At 41.6% G+C, this 21025-nt stretch overlaps 2 protein-coding genes across 6 annotated transcripts; one reads left to right on the forward strand and one right to left on the reverse strand.

Annotated features, from left to right (window-relative positions):
• Positions 1-1198: 1198 nt before the first annotated feature.
• On the reverse strand, positions 1199-4982 carry pla2g10 (phospholipase A2 group X). Its single transcript, XM_079367187.1, has 4 exons — positions 4896-4982; positions 4030-4201; positions 3298-3404; positions 1199-2821 (listed from the first exon to the last, which is right to left on the reverse strand). The coding sequence occupies exons 1-4, from the start codon at positions 4930-4932 to the stop codon at positions 2676-2678; spliced, it is 462 nt and encodes a 153-aa protein (XP_079223313.1). The 5' UTR covers positions 4933-4982; the 3' UTR covers positions 1199-2675.
• Positions 4983-7981: 2999 nt separating this feature from the next.
• On the forward strand, positions 7982-20528 carry zc3h7a (zinc finger CCCH-type containing 7A). 5 transcript variants are annotated; one of them, XM_079366478.1, is made up of 22 exons: positions 7982-8148; positions 9461-9565; positions 10883-10922; positions 11094-11297; positions 13709-13912; positions 14237-14317; positions 14514-14567; positions 14659-14698; positions 14795-15141; positions 15259-15511; positions 15653-15826; positions 15936-16094; positions 17487-17692; positions 17797-17897; positions 18005-18186; positions 18338-18399; positions 18602-18738; positions 18856-18961; positions 19043-19151; positions 19234-19367; positions 19560-19723; positions 19833-20528. In XM_079366478.1, the coding sequence occupies exons 2-22, from the start codon at positions 9498-9500 to the stop codon at positions 20020-20022; spliced, it is 3015 nt and encodes a 1004-aa protein (XP_079222604.1). In that variant the 5' UTR covers positions 7982-8148; positions 9461-9497; the 3' UTR covers positions 20023-20528. The 5 variants fall into 5 exon arrangements, with proteins under 5 accessions (XP_079222604.1, XP_079222606.1, XP_079222605.1 ...); XM_079366480.1 differs by having other exon boundaries at positions 18605-18738; XM_079366479.1 differs by having other exon boundaries at positions 7982-8121.
• Positions 20529-21025: the final 497 nt, after the last annotated feature.

Consider the following 21025-nt stretch of genomic DNA (forward strand, 5'->3'; position numbering starts at 1 on the left):
GCCTTTGGTACACATTGATTTCCTTGTTAATGTGGGCAGATTGTATTTTAATCCCAAGAGAGATTTTACACAAGGGGTTGGAGCCCATTCACTGTGAGGTGGTGTAGTTTACGGTACAGATATTGGAACTAATGTTCCAATAGTTTTGTAAAGCTTTGAAACAAATACAAAGAAAGCCCTCAGTGTGTGACCAACCACACACAATGGGCCTGAGCGCAGCAGATCGCTTACTGGTAAGAAGTCACTTTGTTCCACACATGGTTGTTATTGTTTATTATTTCTGCAGTTTAAGCCAAGACTTCAACATGCACCATCTGGCTCTTGACTGGAGAGCCAAACAGTTCATTAAAGAACCAAATTAGTGTGCGGAACAGGTTCTGTCAGGTCAGTCGGCTAAGATAAAAGAATGTGCTGTTGTCGTGACACACGCGCTGTCATGCATATAGCATTTCCTCAATGACAGGAATTCTTCAAAAGTACCCCACAGCTACAGAAATGTTTAGGAGGTCAGCTGAGTTTTTGGAGCTGGGATAGTGTAGTACAATATGTGAGTCTTTTTTTGGCATCTTCTTTGAGCCCCTTAAAAATTAAGCATTCTCTTTCAGAGTAGTTTGTTTGTATGCACTTATTTAAAGAATAACGTCTGATTCATTTGATCAGTGTGAACACACCTTGCACAAACAAGGAAGTGGACCACTAAGTGACATAATTCTAAAGGGCTCCTGTCGCTTTAAAAAACCGTCGTATCTGCAGAGCAGGGGCCTGTTTCATCCTCTGAGCTGCAGGCTAGATGTGGACGTAGAAAGAGGGCCGTTGTGGGTGTCTCGGAAATACCAAAAACACCCACAGTTAGCTGGAAGGACTCAGTCCGTGAGAGGTTGCCATGGTTGCTTCTTCTTCTTTATGCGTCTTGGGGGATTTGCAGGCCAATTATGTGCATATTGCCACCTGCAGTGTCGGACTCTGTACGTACCCAAGAGTACTCAGGCACTGAACAATGTTACTAATGTGAACAGGAACCAACTTACTCATACTCTGGCACGGCATAAAACAATCTTGCCAGATGGGAAAACGCCCTTAATTATTGTGTATACGTCATCAATTCATGTGGCTCACCATCCAGCAAATTACGTTGCCAGCGCAAAACATCATCACCAATATTCTGGCTTCAAATGCAGTAAATTAGAAGGAGACCAAGAATTGATGTCCATTTTAATATAGTCAATCACACAGACATGTATTAGGATAAGATGCTCGTACAAGTGAAAGATCATCAAACGCCTGAGGAAAGATAGTGATTCTGTATACATCATGAGGAAGCAGGAATTGAAGCCACACAGTTGTTATTGGATGAAGCATAACTTCTATACCATAGGAACATGTGCCCGCTGAGCGCTGGATACAACTGAGTGTGTGTGGGCTTTGACCCAGTTTCTTATTTCTAGTGCTGGACTTTGGACACTGCACAGCGGCATCATCTCCCATTTCAGTCCACCCTCATGAGCCATGCACTTGTTCAACAAAGAAACTGTGTTCCATTTGTAAACTTGCAGACAACGCTCATAAAGGGAGTGGAAGAGCTAGTTTGTCAGATAGCATCTGGAAGGACTTCATATACTGTGACGCTGTTTACTGGGTGTGTGGGGGTGGAGTTGTGTGGTTGAGGGCAGTGGATGAATTTCCTTGAAAATGGCACTTTAAACCAACACCATCCGAGGGAGGTTCCGAGAGAAACCCAAAACAAATTGTGGTCGACTATTAGTAGAGTTGTTTACTGCTAAAAAAAAACAACCCAAAACATCCAAAGTCAATAACATCAACGATCAAACTGAAAGCCAGCTCTCTATTTGTTTGATCCTGCAACAATAAATGTCTGAGACATTTGTGTGCAAGTGTGCTTTAAAGTCATGATCAGGAAAGAAGGTGGCACAGGCAAAATATTGGCACTCTCTGAAATTCCTACCGGGTGAAGTTTAACTGGTCTGATCACATTATTCTGAAGGAGTTCCATGCAAACTGTTCGTCTTGTTTGTGTTCTGTGAGGCGAGAGCATAATGTCATACTAAATTAGGATTAATGACATAAGCCTAATGACAATCAATGTTGGCTGTAGCCCTCATGGAAAAGTTGGTTTAAACAGTTATCTATCACCATAGTGTGAATCAGTCCAAACCATAAAAGGAAAATTGACTTTTTTCAAATATATGTTACAAAAATATTTCAGTCCTAAAAAAGATTTAAGTCAGGCAGTAAAAAAAAGCTGAAAGGCAGACTTGTCACACCAGCTTAAAAGTAAAGTAACCTCAGTTTATATTTACTTAATACATTTCCTCATGACCTTATGAATGAAGCATATAGTCACACTTATACTTATTCCAAAATCAACAACAGTGTTTTTAATGGCAGTCAATCCCCTGTTGGGTGTTTGAACCAAAATGCTCAGAAGGCCTTTTAAATATGTGAAGATACAGAGGCTGAAATCCCTTTTTAAACATCATGTGATATCTATATTATCACAACACTGTTCTACTGCTATAGTACTTATCAAAAGAGTATTAAGGCACAATAAATGATTGTCTTTGATTGTATAGCAATGACATTACCATTGGTCCATTGCTATTGTTAAATGTAATATTTGAAATTGCAGCAAAAATCTGGCTGATGCACTTTTCACATCAGCTGTTGCACATCGGTGGTTTTTTGATACAGAGAAAATCCGGCCACATAGAATAATTCATTCTGTAAGGTGCTTTCCTCAAACATTTGGCAATGTCTCTATCACACTTGCACAGCATCTCCTGACATTTGTCCTCCAGATCTTCTGAAAAAGCAAAAATTTAATTTGTCAGTAATAAGCTTGTCCAGGGTTTCTCAGTAAATCAGCATACTTTTGATACGTTTTTGTGTTCCATTTTGGTACATTGGTACATTTCTCTGAAAACCAGTCTGACGACTGACAAGGACCTGAGAGTAACTGCGGAACAAAGAATAACAACACACTATTGACACTATACACTATATAAACACTATAGGTGTTTAATACCTGGATGTTTCAACTTCAGAAAAGTTAATGCTATTCACGAGCAAAAAACAAACAAACCAGTGGTTTATGGGGGCTTAAAAACCATAAATATGTACTATACAAATCCTGTCTTCCAATCACACATTGCCTTACTTTCAGTTTTCCATCAAAAGAGTTGTATTTTAGATGCACCACATTTGGAAATGATCTCATGCATCCTTTCAAAAATATAGAAGCCCTGAATTTAATGCATCCAGCAAAAAAAAAAGGCATACCGCACTCAGGTGTTTCGTCGTCACACTTCCAGTCATACTTGACTGTTTTGGAATGGCAACCTTGTTCTTCTGCCTTCCCATAACAGCAATCATGCTTGAAGCAACACCTATAGACAAAAGATTGAGAATCATTAGAAGGCTGAGCTAGACAACAATGAGCAAGTAAAGAAGCGGATGAATAGTGAGCATGGTTCGAACCCCACCAAGGCTATTTTAAAGGTAGATCAGGATCACTGAATGACCTCCAACAACTGATAGTTAACAGTGGTTTCAGGGGGGTTCTTCGTCCCGCGGTTAGGAAGGAAAAGCAGGAAACGCCAATTAAGACTTGGGTGTGGAATGTTTTGGTTACTATTTTGGAGTACCCATTGGACTGTGTGAATGTGTTAAATTTGGACATGATTCCCTCCTTCCATCCCATCACACACTTTGTGGTTGAGGCTAAACGGACACAGTGTGTACTCCAGCTGGATGGAGAATGACTGAGACTGGGTGGAAGCAAAGACATCAAGGAGGCTGGAATCATGTGCATGCTGGGCATGAAGTAGGTTCTAATCATCACCATTGCATAGTGAATTATACATCCCAAGATTTAAATATATATGTGGGAGATATATAGAGTGCAAAGTAAGAGTTTACTTTCTGGTACATACTATCACACATTTTCAGGGTAAGATTGTCATTATTATTATGTTGGGTTTTTTTTGTCTTTGTATTTTCTGTAGGTCTCACCAGTCTGCTTTGTCTTTGGGCCAGCCTTGACCTCCCAGGCCACAGTAACATCCGTACGCAACGTAATTTATTGCATTTTTCCTTGTGCTGCACTTGATGAGTCCAGCCAGCTCCTCTATACCTCTTTTTGTCCGCATGGACTTGTGTGTTGCCACAGAGGCCACGAAAGCCACTGCAGAGAGACAACAACAACAACAAAAAACAACATAAGAGGAGGGAAGCAAATGAACAAGTCACTGTTTATTTGAAACCCATGATATTTTTTTTTGTTTCTGTTCTCCAGCGCTTGTATTCAGTTTTCAGACATTGTATTCAGTATATACTGTATGTCTACTTTGTATCATATACAGTGTTTGATGAAGACTGATCGTGTTGTTTTCACCTGCTCTACAATCTTTTGCACACTCCCATAATGAGACGTCATTAAAAACTGTTGAGGCAGGGAATCTTTTCACACTTCATGTTAAAAGTCAGATTTTGTTTGACCTGTAAAAGGAGATGAGTCTCTGCTGTTGTACAATTCACTAAAAGGAACAGGAACAAAAAGGACACCTATCTGTGCAGACCAAAAACACCTATATGTATCATGTTACACCATTTATAGTTGAATCCATGCCTCTCTTAAAGTGTTTAAACGGTAAGTTTACTTTACTGTCGTCGTACTTCTTCATTAAACACGATCATAAAGCCAAACTTTAGTGAAATCTTGAGTCTGTTCCCACTTGCTCCGTGCTAATAACACCTCCACTTTGCACAAGTAAACACAAGCAATTACAGCAGTTAACTAACTTGACTCCTTCTTTATCCTCACCTTTTCCAATTCATTAAAATGTACTGTTCTACTCCATAGTAAACAATCAACTCACCTGATAACAACAGAAGTATCCAGTAAGACGCTGCCATGGTTCACAGCAGGCAGCTGAGCTCCACACACAGTGCTGCACACTTTCACTCTAAGTGTGTAGCTGTGAGTGCACAGCTTATTTTAGCGGCTGCTTGAGTAATCTTCTGAGCATCACCATTGGCCAGTGGTTAAATGAGTGTTTGTAAAACGGTACGCCCCCTGGAGGACAAGTGGTGCTTCTGCTCTAAAGAACTATAACGTTTGCATGTTCCGGTTTAATGCTGCAGGAATGTGTTTACGGATATATTTTAGCTTTTCAAAAGACGCAACCAAAGTTGTAGCGTTGAAAAAAATCAAATATTTAATAAGGAAAATAATATATTCAAACATATTTCATCGAAATAAGAAAAGATCACCTTTTCTATGAATGTGTGTCTTCACATTTGAAGTCCTCAGACAGGGAGCATTAATCCTGCATCACAAAATAATGACAAAATAAACATTTCTAACCTTGACAAAATGAAGCACTTTTCATCATAACGACAAGAGTGAAGAGAGAAATTTTTTATTATAATTTCAATTTCACAGAGCAGTGTTTCAATGGATAGTAGTTTACATCATTGGCGATTCTAGAGTCGGTTTAGACGAAAAAATTCATTGAGGGCCCCTCCAACCACTTTTATATAATGCTCTTCCTCTTTCTTTTTTCACTCCCAGGCAGATACCTTCAGTGATTTAGATTGACAGACTTTGGTTTTCACAGTTATAATGAGAGATGAGTTGTTCAGCAGGGCAATGAGAGTGCTTTCAGAAGTTTTTCAGCACTCGGGGGCCCTTAAGTGGCCTGTAGCCCCAAGCTATTTCCTCCCTTGCTTGATGACAAGCAGCGCCCCTGTTTTATGTCCATGAATGGTCAACATGTAGATACCTTAAAAATGTTTTTCCAGTGTATTCATGTTTCAGATGTATATACTTTATAAATATTTATTAACATCAAGGAAATTCCACCTTAATGGAGAGATAATAGTGAGGGCGCTCGTCAGCAGAAGTCAGGAAGTGAACTGCCCCTTTAGCTTTACCTTCATACAATATTTGTGGAGGCTAAATATAAAAAGAATAACACTGTGAGTGAACTTTAGCTAGTTTCTATAGATTTCAATAAGCTTCGGAGCTAAAATAAAATAATCCTTTATTAACCTCGCAAGCAGAGAAATTTACAGTGTTACAGCAGCAAAGCAGGACAGCAGAGGAAAATCACACGGTGCAAACAAATTGAAATAGATACAAATAAAAGTGGAGAAAAAAATATGCATCAAAACAATAAATAAAGAGCTAGTAAAAGATGCATCAAAAACGATAATTATAAACTATGCTACCCAAGCCTTTTTTATGTTATGAAACACGTTATGGCTCCGCCTCCTAACAAAAAAATGCACCCAGACTTGTAGATGATGGTAATTACACACTAATGATGTGCTTTTCCCAGCAGACTCAAGGTTCTTTTTCACTTCTTCCTTCTTGAATAAACATGTCAGTGGGGGTAACAGGACAGACCCTGCCTCGTCACAGTGATTTACTAAAATGGGATATATCTGTCTCAGTAGAGATTGTTTATTTGACAAATTGTCGAGCAGATTTAAAAGTGGCATGCATGGTGCCATATCACTGCATTGCATCTTTGTGTTGTTTCCTGGTTGAGCAATTTTTTTTTGTAACTCTGTGGCACTGGACACTATTGTCATTCATAATGTGGTAATGTCAGGGCCGCTTCATCATAAACAACACTCGCTGTGAGTCCAGATAACAGAGGACATATTCTGTGTTTTGTTTTTTTTTTCTGTGTGATTTAGCTCCTCAGTGAAGCTCCTGCACAGAGAGAGATAAGCGCCTCCTCCTGGCAGTAATAAGAGCTGCCACTCTATGAGAGGAAACACGTCCCTTCTTGTCTGTGTATCTGATTATTTTCTGCTCGACCTGTTCATCGTCACAAAATATACAGGCAAAATTCAGATCATATCAAGCTGAAAACACCGGACTGAAAGATTCTGGGTCAATGTGAAGCCATTTCTTTCTGTTGTTTTATTCCTGAAATGAACCTACTACTATGTAGGTTCTACGTGCTTGTATGTGCTTGGAAATAAGATTCTACAACAAGAACAGTAGAGTTAAATGAGGAAAAACATCAGAATAAATAAGGGAACTCTCTGTTTAAGTTTACCAGAGGACAAACAGAGAGTTCTCAGGAGCAACATTTTGCAAAGAGACTTTTAAAGAGGGACATATTATGAAAAATCCCCTTTGACTATAATGTTGAACATTTATTTTGGTAATCTGAGTGTCTATCAATTCACAAAATATAAAATTAACCTATTGAGTCCTTTGTTTTTAGTCTGCACAAGTCTTACAACACAGAGAAATGTTCCATTTCAAATTTTCTCAACAACTTTCTCAAACACAAATTTGATTCTGGTTTTAAAAAAACAACAACAACAACAAAAAAACCTTGTTTTCTCCACCCTCAGCACAGAGTCATGACAGAACTGTTTGTCACTCCATGGGTGAGGTTTGATAAATTATACCTATGACAATGTACAAAATATATAGAATGCAAATAAGCCCCCAAAATAGTAAGTACTGTGTGTCTGCTTTGTCACAGAGGTCTGTAATGTTACTGTTTAGAGAAATACTGAAGAGAACAATCCGAGAAAAAGATATGTGCACTCCACAATATCTAAATAGGCGTGTCAGGTTCAGTTACATGGTACGAATTTCCCCACTAATACCATCAAAACATTTTTATCATCTGCTGTAGTCAAGACAGTGTAACTCCTACAGCTTAAAAAGACATATATATATATATATATATATATATATATATATATAATTGAACATGTCTTTGATTAGAACCAAAGTGATCTGATGCATCACTTGTGATATACATACAACTTAAATGTAAGCAGTACGTTTTTAATGTGTACAGCTAACAATCTCTAATGATTACTGCAACTGCAACAATTTTATTTTTATTATTAGGAAATATGCTGGTTCATTGGTCGCAGATTTCTTACAAAAACATTTGATCTTACCACCAGAGGGCGACACTGTTGTGGAGCCGACGTTTGCTCTACCGCATGCACAGTAGAAGAAGAAGTAAAGGGCGGCCTTCAGCGGATACGGCACACATCTTGTCAAGTTGTTTTAGCTACAAGGAAAAATCAGTTTCCCTCCTTTTCGATAACCGACATAAGGTTTGTTTGGATTACAGATCCATTCATGTAAGTAAAACAGCAGCCACTGTGTAACGATTGTGGGATATAAAGTGTGTCTGGGCATTGAGCTGAACATCTATTCCTCTCTATTGTTTGCGTTGGAGAACTAGTTCAACTTGGACATGCCTATGCTTTGTTAGGTTCAGGCTACTTCCTAGAAACTTAGTTGGGCAACGTCACACAGATGGTTAGATCGGTGGGACTCCGGCACCGGAAGAAACTGTTGAGCCTCATCATTTTGTATGATTCGTGTTCTGGTAGTGGTTAAAGTGTGTCACATACACATTGCTAACCTTTGCTAGCGAATAATGATCGCTAACGAGAAGTGTACACTCGAGCCGCGGGTAATGCACACGTGCGCTAAATGCCCTGTGTCCATTATCGGACACGTCGTTTTTTACGACGGGCATATTACCGAAAACTTTATTGATACAAAGTCTTCCTTTGGAGTCAGCCTTTCGTCGTTAAATACGCATTTCTGGCAAATAAAGCTTTTATACATACCAGTGTATGGATTATGTAAAGTTTGTGCTTTGCTGGCAAAACTAGGAGAGTCGTACCCGACTCAAGCTAACACTGTTGTCATCTTCCTGATTCTTATATATAATGTTTAGTGTGATGAAAACCGGCTTCACGATATGTTAAGAGATTGTTTTAAACAAGTCAAACAGTCACAACATTGATGTGCTTTGAACGTTAGCGGTGGCGACGTTTAAAAGTCGATGTAGTCGATAATATGGGCAACCTCTCTGATAAAGTATTATAACACATGAACAAAACTGCATATACTCCAACACAAAGTGTTTTACACATAGTCGCGAGTGGGGGTTTTGTTCAGATGGTGATGTACAACTTGTATTTTTCAACAACATAGGACTGTTTAATTATAGTGCCCTGTCCGATAATGGACCCCTGCTGTAGATGATGCGTATAAAGAGTTTGCCGGGCCTCTTAGTTAAACACTTCTCGTCTGCAGCTTGTCATAATTACATGTTCAATTGTTGATAACAGTAGAGGTCCAACAATTGTTCAGGTGGCCTTATCAGCGGAGAAAAACTCACAAACGTTTAGTCCTTATTTCCGGAACTACATGTGTCGTCATAGCTTAATGCGGAAGCTTTGTGCACAGACGAGGAAAGGTTTTGAATACTTTCTGTAATGTAACTCCTGGTAACACCTCGCGCGTCATCTGTCATTCAACCAGTTTGACAACTTGTGGATGGTGATAAATGATACAGCAAGGAGTGTGTTTAATGTGTCTCAATCTTTGTGTCGTCCGCTTTGGATTTCATTATTCCACTGTTTGTCATCATTTCAGGTTCTGACCACGGAGTGGACAATAAAACGCACAAAACATGTCTGGAGCGTGTCAGGACAGAAAGAGTCGCTGGCAGGAGATTCAGAAAGGCCTACAGTTCATCCAGTAAGTGACACTATTTTTTGCCAGTGGTTGATAAAAGTAGAGCGTGCCCGAGCGCTGGGTTTCTTCTTGATTTATATTTGAACCTGTAAAAAGTGATGTCCCCAAATCATCAATTACCATTACATTTTAGGAGTACTGCAGGGGGAACTGAAACATCAGCTAGATTTTTTTTAGACGCTTTTTGATGACAAATCTTTCCTTTCCTTTATCGACTGAATTAAACAAAATGCTTTAAAATCACTGCATCTTATTTCGTCGTCCAGTACAGTTTACTTGACAGCTAGAACGCTGACTTCTTCTGCTTTTAATATGGGACACTTTACCTATCTGAATTCTTTATTCATACATCACAAAGACTTGTTGTTTTAGTGAAGTTGTGTGCGACGTCACATCTAATTGTCGTCCTGTTGTGTATTTTTTGAAACAAAAGTGAAACTTAAAATACTAATCTGCATATTATTGATTTGCTGTAAAAAGGAAACCACACTGTCACATTGTATGTGTGTGTGTGTGAGAATGATAATCCAAAGGTTATGTCACAATAAAGAGCTGCAGCTGAGGTTATTACCATCGCTTCATTCAACGTACTGACTCTGATGTAGACCTGCACAGCCAGGTGAATTTGAATAGCCGTCACCATTTTTGTCGTCCCCCACGATCAAAGAAACGATCTGCTCAGCTCGCCGGACGTTCAGCGTCTCCCAGCCTGCCTCGGCGTTCCTCCTCCTCCTCCCCTCTTTGCGCCTCTTTTGCCAGCCGTGCTTTTTCTTATCATCCAAATAAGACAACTCGCCTTTAAAAGTGTCATTTCTGACGACGGGTCATCTGCCTGACATCAAACATTCCCCCCTGTGTTTGTTTCTTTCGCCTTAATTCTGTTATTGTCATCACTTTCGATACACCGGATGTTTATTTTTCTCTTTCAAAATAAAAGCTTTTTTAAAAAAAAAATCGAAACAGAAAATATTACTTTTGTCCCGATCCACAGCTGGCATTAGGCGAGGAGTTAAAGTTGAGCTCTTCTTCTTCTGTGTTATTTGTGTGCTCTCAGCAGCTTTCATAATGAATACCTTCACATAGAAGCTAATGTACACAACTTCCTGTCTCGACTTCCCATGTGGAAATCTTTTGAAACAATGCAAACAAACAAAACAAACTTCTTATTAGCCAAAGTTCTAAGGGAGAGTAAACGGAATGTAACGATGTCCACTGAATGACGAGCACAGTCTGAGTTTCATGTTATGAACACTAACTCATCATTTCACTTGTGTTGTGTTGAATCATCAGTTTAATCATGACCTTTTTTTTGGCCTCTAGATCTACCCTTCCATTTCCTGGAAGTCAAGATAATTATGAGGTAAGCTATGTTAAAAATAACTCAACATCTTCTGGCAGAGCTTGTATTGGCTTTTTTGGGGGGGGGGGGGGGGGGGGGTCTGGGTGTCCAAATGAAGAGAAAGGAAAACAAAATCCGCCACACAATGATTTTTTTTATTTATTTTATTAACTTGTCCCGTTAAACTTTCAGGTGTTCATCAAGGATCTCGTGTGGAATCTTTTCGGCGAGGGAAACGACGTGTTCAGAGAAGGCGACTGGACAAAATCCATCGAGATGTACACTGAAGCGTTGAGTATAGCAGACTACGCCGACTCCGAAGACATCTGTGTTCCAATAGGTTTACTAGAGAAGCTGTATGCAAATCGAGCTGCCGCCTACCTTAACATTATTCCGGTGAGTATGAGAGACCTTCACACTCTGACGTCCACCTGCTTTGAATGCCCACTCCATTGGAACTCACCCCATAGTTTACATGTCGTGTTCAGAGTGCACCAGGGTGCTGAAGGCTTTGATTGATGGATATTTAAAGTATCATTTAAAAAATATATATATATGGGAAATATACTCAGGGATGTGATTCTTTTGGATTCATCCAGTTTTGTTTTTTTTCTCGTTAAGTTAATAAACGTTGGAAAGTGGTGTTCTGAGTTCACAAGTTTTTGGTGTTAAATCTGCTGCCCAAGTTACGTCATCTTTTGTTTTCCTATCGCTTCCCCGGCTGCTTTTTTTTCTTTTTTTCTTATGCATAATGATACTCACATCAGAGATAGTTTAGGAGGCGAGATGGCTCACTCCACTCGGCAACTCATCTCTTGACAACGATGTCGTACCCCCTCCACTCACCGTGAAGAACATTCACGACGATGTCAGCGACGAACGAGGGGAATCGTTGCAGCCCTCATCAGGAGCAAACAGTCGGTTATTAAACTGATGCGACAGCTCCAGTAAAAAACCTGCACGTGTCTGAATGTACTAAAACTTCAAGGATTAAAAAAAGGACACTAAAGTGGAGACAAGAGTAGATGACAATCATCATTAGAAAGCAGGAAGTTTAGACCCCCAGATTCCCGTCTTACTAACGACTAAAAGACGCAAGATGGAATTACTTGTCTGTTATTTTTTCTTTTTGTCCTTTGTTACTAACACCCCTGATTATTGAAATCATTTGAGCTTTTCAAACATGAGTTGATTTTACATGACATGTATGGATAATGACTAAATATCGACTTTTTCTTTTTTGTCATCTTCACTTGGTCGACTTTCCGGCGCCTCCGTCGTCACTTTGTACTCTTCCCCCCCCCCCCCACCCCACCCTCGCCTGATGCTCGGATTAGATCGGCCTATCACGACAGAGCCATCGCGCTCCGTTCAAAAACGCTCGTTGACCTTTCCCGTAGCAGAAATCGTGCCCGGTCTCTGTGAGGACGTTTCTGTCATTCTCAATCATGACGGCTGACTGTTGATTATACGTTCTGTCTCAGCGGCACACCGAAGAGGACAAACAGTCCTCTTTTTTTTTTTTGGACAGAAAGGTCCATCGAGTCCTGTGAATGAATGTGAAGCATTACTGAGGAAAAAAAAGACTCAATAATAATGTCAGAGCGCGAAATGTCAAAGCGATGTTTTTTAAATCAAAATTTGTCGGAGGAAAAAAAAAACCCACAAGAATGCCAGAACATCTCCTGATATCTGAGGACATGAAGGGCTGTGATGTCACTGGGAGGGGGGGGCGGAGCTTTTCGATGTGAAGAGTTAAAGTTTAAGAGTCTACATTTTATCATCCACCAGGTTTTTTTTAACTTTTTTTCCCACTTGACGATTAAATTAAATCAGGAACCCCAGACGAGTCGAAACCTTTGGAAAACAGCCGTAATCGAGCACGGATGATTCCAGACATCTGGATGTTAACATCTGCCCCGTTGCTGCTAACACGTTGCACCACTTGAGTAGTCCTGTCAGTTTAACACGACCGAGCCTGCGTGCAACTCTTTCTCAATTTTTTTTCTCGTCAAATTGACCGATCCACTCCGAGCTGATTCCGTCCGCCGAGCCTGTTTTCGAGGACCGTTAGCAATCGGACTGTGTCGCAGCTCACGTACAACAACGGGACTTCTAAAGGACGATGCCACAGACTCAGCATTCGATGCTAGAGGGAGAGTTTGTCGTTTGACAGAATCACAGTGTCAACAAAAGAGCCGTCGAACCTGCTGGCCGACAGAAAGCACAATGCAGCACTTTGATTATGTGCACGCGGTCCGTGGTGGTGCGAAGCCATCGCAGGGGAATAAACGTTCTCACCACCATTCTCACCGTTCCCTAGTCGATCCTACGTCTGGTCTACCGAAACAAAACACTGTATTACGCTGTCTCTGCGTGTGTTTCGAGCGAGCGGCTGGTTTTTTTCCCGACGCGTTGGAAACTTTTTTTGAACTCCGGAAGAAAGTTGCCACGCAAATCAATCCAGAGAGAGATAGATAGATAGATAGATACTTTATTGATCCCGAGGGAAATTCAAGAGCGAGAGAGAGAGAGAGAAAAGGTTCCATCATGCGGTTCAAACGGACACTTTCAAGAGGAACACTCTGTCCCTCTTCCCCTCCTCCGTCTGTCCCGCTTCAAATCACGTTAACACGACGTGGAAAACCACTCAGCTCCGTCTCCAGAGAGACCACGCCCCCTCCCCTTCCTCCTCTTCCTCAACTCGCCCAACACGTCAAGTCAATTACTGATCAATGAAGACGGGTCTTTTATTCTTTGTCGCAGCACTGTGCTCAAGCTTTCCCTGTTTTTTTTTTCTCTCCTAGGGACTGTACGACCAAGCGTTGGAAGACTGTGAAAAGGCTCTCCGGCTGAACGAGGGGAACTATAAAGCTCTGTACAGGAAAGCCAAGTCCTTAAAGGAGATGGGGAGACACCAAGAAGCCTATGAGGCTGTTGCCAAATGCTCTCTAGCAGTGCCTCAGGTAATGTCACCTGACTCGGATTCTAATGGAATTCTGAAATTTCAGGTAAAAGTGACGAGTGTGCACATTTGATTCTCTTTGCTTTGACTCCATACGTCTGTACAGAATGTTGCTCTGAGGGTGTTCGCCATCACTACGGGCTGAAATGAATTCAGAAGGACCGCATAAGTCCAGACTTTAAAACATGTTCCTGCAAAATATATATTTTTAAAGGTGTCTTGGGGAATAGTTTGTTTCATCCTGTCGGATTTTATTTTATTTTTTATTTAAAAGAATCCATTTACAAATAAGGAGAATTTAAACAAACATCATACACAGATGTAACACTGGATATTTTTGAATAAAATGTTCATGTCATATTTCACACAGGATGCCAGTGTCACACAGCTGACCCAGGACCTTGCCAAAATTTTGGGATTAAAAATCCGTAAAGCCTATGTTAGGAGTAAGGTACGTGTTTCTACATTTACCCAGGATGCTTCATGTTTTACCAGGGTGCTGCCTTTTTTTTTTTTTTTAAACCAATCACATCCCTGATTCATTGAACATATTCCTCTCATGTTTAATGTTACTGAGGAGTTGGTGAAATAATGGAATTAGAATGTGTCCTCTTGTATCATGAACGTCTGTGGTTCTGTGTTAACAGCCCGCCTTGAATGTTTTGAGAGGGTCAAATTATCAAGATGCATCATGTGACAAGGTCAGCACAAGCACCTGTTCCACTGCTCTCATCATGCATCTGTACTGTCAAAAAAACAAAAAAAAACATCACTTTTTGTTTCTTTTTCCAGTTTACCCACGGCTCGTCTTCAGTTGAAGACATAGAAATCGGTAACTTTACCACTTTCTAGAATCTCGGTTGGATCATTTAGTTGCGGCAGGACAAACGTCACTCATCCTGTGTTATTATTATTTTTTTTTTTTAAGAAGTGCCTCAGCTGACGGAGGAGAGCAACGCCGTCGCCCCAGTCCCGAGTCCAATTCAAGCTCCGGCTGCGGTTCACCCGTCTCTGAACGACGCGGCGGTGGACGAACTCCCCGCCATCAGCAGCATCTCATCCGCGCCGCCCTCGTCTATATCTGAGCCCCCGGGCTTCGAGAAGCTGCCCGTGTCCGTGCCCTCGTCCGTTTCTCTCCCTGTGCCCACATTTGTTAACGGGTGCAGGGCGAGCAGTTCTTGCGCCATGCTGGAAAGCAGTCAGGACTTCGACGCGGACACTATCGGGGACGACTTGGACGATCTGCTGGACCAAGCTGACCCTGACTCAGCCATGGTGAGTTTCTCCCCGACCCGGGGCGCGTTGTGGGGGGGGGGGGGGGGGGTAAATTTGCGAGGAGGCGTTTTGACATGGGAGCAGGCTGTCACTCATGTCCGTTTCTTCTTCCTTCAGGTTATACCCACGGTGAAGGGACCGCTTCCTTTACCTACCAGTATCTCCTCGGGCAGCAACATGTCCAGCCCGTTCCTGATGCCATCTCACATTAACCCTTTCCCTTACAGCAGCGCGCAGCAGTGCACTGTCACTCTGCCTCCACTCTATCACAAATCAGGGAATAGTACTTATTTTGGCATGGACACTTTTGACGCCCTCACGCCACCACTCGACTCTCTGGATAGTCTCAGCATTTCTGACTTTAAAACAGGTAGGCCGCTTCGTATCCTGTAATGCTTCTTTTTTTTTTCTTTCTTTCTTTTTTTTAATCGCTCTGATCAGATGAGTATCATCCTCTCATTTATTTACTCTGTGCTCTTTTTTTTTTTTTTTTTTTCCATCTCTCTCTCAGATTATGCTGCAAATCCATTCCTACCACATCTCAATAATATTGCCACCCCTATGGGAATGGCTGTGGGGATGCCCGAAGTGAAGGGTCTACCTCCCGCTGTGGATTTAGCCAAAAACCCCTTAGCTGACACTCACGAATTCCGACAAGCATGCTCGATGTGCTACGTCAAAACTGGTGAGGATTTTTTATTTTTTTTCCTCTCGCTCTCTCTCTTTCTTTTCATGTGCACCTTGTGTCCCATGCATCTAATGTTTGGTTTAATATAATGTGTTTGTACCCACAGGGCCCGGTGTGTTGGATTATGCGCTTCATACTGAAGAGCATAAATGTAAAAAGGATGCTTTGCTCGGCAGAATCAAACATTCAGTAGACAAATCATGGAGGCTCATCCGGCCCAGACCGACAAAAACCCAATATGTTGGACCTTATTACATTTGTAAAGGTATCGTTTCTTCTTCTGTATCTTAAAGCTGCATCGACTTTGGTATTAATCATTTTCATTTCATGCGCTAATCATGTTCTGTAACGGAAAGAGACCGGATGTGATTTTTAAAGAAATGTTTTTTTTTTTCTTTTTTTCTTTTAAATATTATGCGCCCGTTTTTGATGCCGACTGCCTTTTTCTTTTTTTTTCTTTTTTCATAAATGTTGGGACACGAGTCACCCAAGGCTTTGAACAGCTTAAAACCATCTCAATGAACGCCTACTGTTCCAGTTAGTGAGGGGTAAAAGGCAACAGGTTTTAGTCGCATGATTCGGAATAAAACCAAAGTTACAAATGTAACCACGGTTCTATGAATCCCAAATGACCGCCAGAGTGCTCTGTCCTTCAGAATCCTCGTGATCCCGCGGGACCTTTCTCTCGTCGGGTCATCCAGAGGTCACAAGTGACATTGTCGGTTTATCTACTCAAACTGATAAAATAGAGCCGAGCTAATCAGTGTAAATGCCTGCATGTGGAAAAACTCATCTGGTAAACAGTGCGACACCTCCAGATAGTTTTTAACAGAGGATTGAAAAGAATCGATGGATTGAATTTTCTCTTCAATACGAGTTTCGGAAAGCTTCTCAAAAAACATGTGAATTCAGTACATCGCGAACTTGACTCTACCATCCAAAAGTGATCACTTTATATAAAGCAGATCCAGATACTATCCATGTGCACACGGCATGTACAAGCTGCTCATTTGTGCTGGAACGCGTGTAGAGCTTCCGGAACAAGATATGCTGCCAAAACGATTTTCTCGGAAGGTACTTTAAAGGTTTAAATCAGAGTGGGCTCCAGGGTACCAGAGGCGTGCTGATGAACTGAGCCCGAAGAGCTGAAGTCCAAACATTAAGCAAAACATTCCACTTTCAAAGTAAGAGAAATGTGTCTCAGTGCAACAGCGTTCTAAACACCAACTCATCCACACTTTTTTTTTTTTTTTTCCCCAAATGTGTCGCTGGCATCAAACTCAAAGTGGGAATGTAATTTTACCAAAGTGTTGACATTTCTGGTTGCGTTTTGATATGTCGTCGTTTTAACATCATCCCAACTTCTTAGGAACTGATGAATAAATCGTTGCTGCACGCGCCTCGTTGAACGATCCTGTGTGTGTGTGTGTGTGTGTGTGTGTGTGTGTGTGTGTGTGTGTGTGTGTGTGTGTGTGTGTGTGTGTGTGTGTGTGTGTGTGTGTGTGTGTGTGTGTGTGTGTGTGTGTGTGTGTGTGTGTGTGTGTGTGTGTGTGTGTGTGTGTGTGTGTGTGTGTGTGTGTGTGTGTGTGTGTGTGTGTGTGTGTGTGTGTGTGTGTGTGTGTGTGTGTGTGTGTGTGTGTGTCTCTCTCATTTTCAGAGGTGGCTGTTGGAAAAGAATGCCTGTATCCTGGACACTGCACGTTTGCATACTGCCAGGAAGAGATCGATGTGTGGACTCTGGAGCGGAAAGGCTTCATCTCCCGAGAACTCCTCTTCGATCCTTACGGGCCCAACTCGCACATCAGACTGACTGTCCCCAAGATCTTACTGGAGCATCATGGGATATTCATGTTTCTCTGTGGAGTGAGTCTCAGCTTGTCTGGTGCCATAGCACGGGGAAACGTATGAGTGATCTTTGCTTAATTTCTGAAGGTGTTTAACCGACGTGCACGTTGTGACATGTTTAGGTGTGCTTTGACCACAAACCCAGAATAATCAGCAAAACCAATAAAGATGACCCCTCACTTTGCTCTCATCCAGTGACGAAGCACGACTTTGAGGATCACAAGTAAGTCTCCGCACACCGCTCGGGAGTTGTTCCTTTCACCAGCTTCGAGTTTCGTACTGAGGGGAAGGGCTGTTTTTTTTTTTTTTTTTTTTTTTTTTGCCTCTCAGGTGCCTGGTCCACATTTTGAAAGAGAACACAGTTCGTTATTCCAAAATCCGACCGCTGAGTCCTCACTGCCAGCTGGATCTCTGTCGCCATGAAGTCCGCTACGGCTGCGTGCGAGAAGACGACTGCTTCTACGCCCACAGCCTCATCGAGCTGAAGGTGTGGATGATGCAGCACGAGCTCGGTAAGGCTGCTTTGTCAAATTCCCCCCCCCCCCCCCCCAAAAAAAAAGAAGGAAAAAAAAAAAGGGTGGAATACAGAAGAAATATTTTCTCTGCTTAAATTCAGAATCATCTTTCCACTCGTTCTGTTTTTTTCATTCTGCGTCATAAAAGGAATCACCCATGAAGGTATTGTCCAAGAGGCAAATGCAACAGCTTCGTTCCAGGGAGCCCAGGTAATACCAACCAAGATGATTCCTCACCTCCCTGACAGATAAACATTCAGCCAACCATTTCCTGCCCCACACAAACATGTTGGAGTTTCAACGTTTCACACACACACACACCTAAATGTCTCGTATTTTCTGCTTCATTCAGTAAGATCTAGTCTTGCTCTGTTTAAGCACAGAGATTGTAAGCAGCTCTTCCGTTTCTTAGCAGCTTACGTGTACCCAAAGACGGTTCGGGCCTCCAACGCTGAAGATGATGTTCGTCTGCGGTCAGTGCTGGAGGAACGGCCAACTCAGCGAAGCCGACAAAAACAAGAAGTATTGCTCAGCTAAGGCTCGACACACGTGAGTACAGAGCAGCCTCAGACAAGAAACGTGAAGTCGGTGGATTGATGAGTTATATAAAAAAAATACTAATAATGCACCACTAATTTGGCTTTTTTTTTTTTTTTTATTTCTCAGATGGGCCAAAGACCGGCGGGTGGTGCTTGTAAGTTCCCATGAAAGGAAAAAGTGGACAACAGTTCGACCACTTCCAACCAAAAAACCCATCCCATCTCAGTTCGAGGTATGAGCTCCGTTCCATCGGTACGCCGTGGGCCCGGTTTTGTCGCGAACAAAGTCTCAACATGTTTTTGCTCTTCCTTAGATTTGCATGCACGTGACGGCTGGCAAGAAGTGCCAGTACATCGGGAATTGCACGTTCGCTCACAGCGTGGAAGAAAGAGACCTTTGGACCTACATGAAGGAAAACAACAGTGAGTTTGTGTTTGTGTTTCCGCTTCGACTTCCACGAGTCGGAACAGAATTTCAAACCCATCATTTCCCTTCCTCATCTAGTTCCAGATATGCATCAGCTTTATGAGCAGTGGCTGCAGTCTCAAAAGCCTGGCTGGGGTGACGAGGCGTCCAATAACTCCGTGAGGGAGAACGGCAAACAGATCCACATGCCCACCGACTACGCTGAGGAAGTGGTGAGTTTCAAAGATCAGCACAGCTTTTCCTCTGGTGATAAAAAAAAAAAAAACGTGGAGATGCATCCATATAAAACGATATGAATGTTTTTTTTTTGTTTTTTTTTATCCAAAGACAAAGTTCATTAATAGATAAAGAAACACGGTTGTGCGTCATCTGTTTGATAAGGATTTCTGTGTGTGTGTTCACAGGCGGGCAATCACTGTTGGCTGTGTGGTAAAAACTGCAACAGTGAGAAACAGTGGCAGCAGCATATCACTTCAGAAAAACACAAAGACCGAGTGTTTAACTCTGAGGACGATCACAACTGCTGGCAGTATCGATTTCCCACGGGCACTTTCAAAGTTTGTGAGAGGTAAGATCCTGAGCGGAGGAAGAAAAAAAGAAAAAAAAAACCTGCCACATCTCGGCACAGCGGGTTCCAGACGTTTCTGACGGTTTTGCACACTTTGTTGTTCCGACAGGTTCGACAAAGACACGTGCACGGAGGACGAGTTGTGTAAACTGGCACACGGGGAGCCGGAACTAAAAGAGTGGATGGAGCGCAGGGAATTCCTTTTGATGAAACTCGCCAAAGCCAGAAAAGACCATCTTATAGCACCGAATGACAATGACTTTGGAAAATACAGTTTTCTCCTTAAACCCATTTCATAAATCACGTGACGTCAGTTTTCATGTTCACTTGCAAATGATGCAGTATTCAAACAAGCGTTGAGTCGGGTGATCCTTGAAGGGCCTCTAAGGTGTGCACAGGAAATTAACCTGATCCTTGTATGGTTTTAGAGAGGGGGTTCAAGACCTGCCCTCTGATTGGTGGTTGGTTTACTTTGATCCGACTGCAGGAGTGTTAATGCTAACGGCAAAAAGTGTGAGAGTGTGAGACACTTGAAGCTTTTGCTTTGCACCATTCAGTAGACTATCTGAGAATGGGGGTGGAAACAGCATGTTGTAGGCCACGTTCAGAGACACAGGTGACCTAAGAAAAAAAAAAAAAAGTAATTTCTTTTCACAAGCAGTTTGTATGTTAATTACCCTTCAACAAGTTTTAAATATGGATTACTTAAATTGAAAGTTCAGTTGGCATTCTCACTTTTCCATTTATCTAACAGTGTTACCTGTGTAATGGGCTCCTCGCCAAATAAAGCCTCGTTTTTTTTAAATCTGGGTTCAAACTTCTGTGTTCTATTCATTTAACATCTGGGATCACAGTGGGGAGGAAGGGTTGTCATCTTTTGACGTTATTATGACTTTACATTGGCATCATTTGAGGATCATAATGGAGCCATACTGTGACCTGGAATCAAGCCATTGATCAAGATTTGACAGCCGATCTATTATTGATATTTCCCTCAGAACTGTGTTATGAAGTCAGAAGAACAATGACGTGGAGATGCTTTGGTGATTCTTGAATTTATTGTATCTTGGATTTCCCTCAGGTTCAATAAAGTGAATATTTTATGCTTGCAGTATCTGAGAAGATCATTCACCTGGTTCACAGTTTTTTTCTAATTTAACCCTTTAAAAAGTTCCCATCTCAAACTGCCAGTTGTGAACTGGTTAACAAGTGAAGAAAAGAAGTCACATCTTGTATCATCTCTAGTTTGATTTCTACATTTTTAACTGATAATCTAATGAGTCACTTTTACAAGATTCCCCT

The sequence above is a fragment of the Symphodus melops genome (assembly GCF_947650265.1).
Source record: "Symphodus melops genome assembly, chromosome: 17".
NCBI lineage: Eukaryota > Metazoa > Chordata > Actinopteri > Labriformes > Labridae > Symphodus > Symphodus melops.

What these genes read in the sequence shown, in the direction of transcription:
- zc3h7a (XM_079366478.1), top strand. Translation starts at nt 9,498, where the DNA reads ATGTCTGGAGCGTGTCAGGACAGAAAGAGTCGCTGGCAGGAGATTCAG. An exon ending in GAAGTCAAGATAATTATGAG is followed by an intron (nt 10,923 to 11,093) that starts GTAAGCTATGTT and finishes TTAAACTTTCAG; the next exon opens with GTGTTCATCAAGGATCTCGT. An exon ending in AAGATGCATCATGTGACAAG is followed by an intron (nt 14,568 to 14,658) that starts GTCAGCACAAGC and finishes TTCTTTTTCCAG; the next exon opens with TTTACCCACGGCTCGTCTTC.
- pla2g10 (XM_079367187.1), bottom strand. Translation starts at nt 4,932, where the DNA reads ATGGCAGCGTCTTACTGGATACTTCTGTTGTTATCAG. An exon ending in GATACTTCTGTTGTTATCAG is followed by an intron (nt 4,202 to 4,895) that starts GTGAGTTGATTG and finishes GTCTCTCTGCAG; the next exon opens with TGGCTTTCGTGGCCTCTGTG. An exon ending in CGACGAAACACCTGAGTGCG is followed by an intron (nt 2,822 to 3,297) that starts GTATGCCTTTTT and finishes TTGCTTTTTCAG; the next exon opens with AAGATCTGGAGGACAAATGT.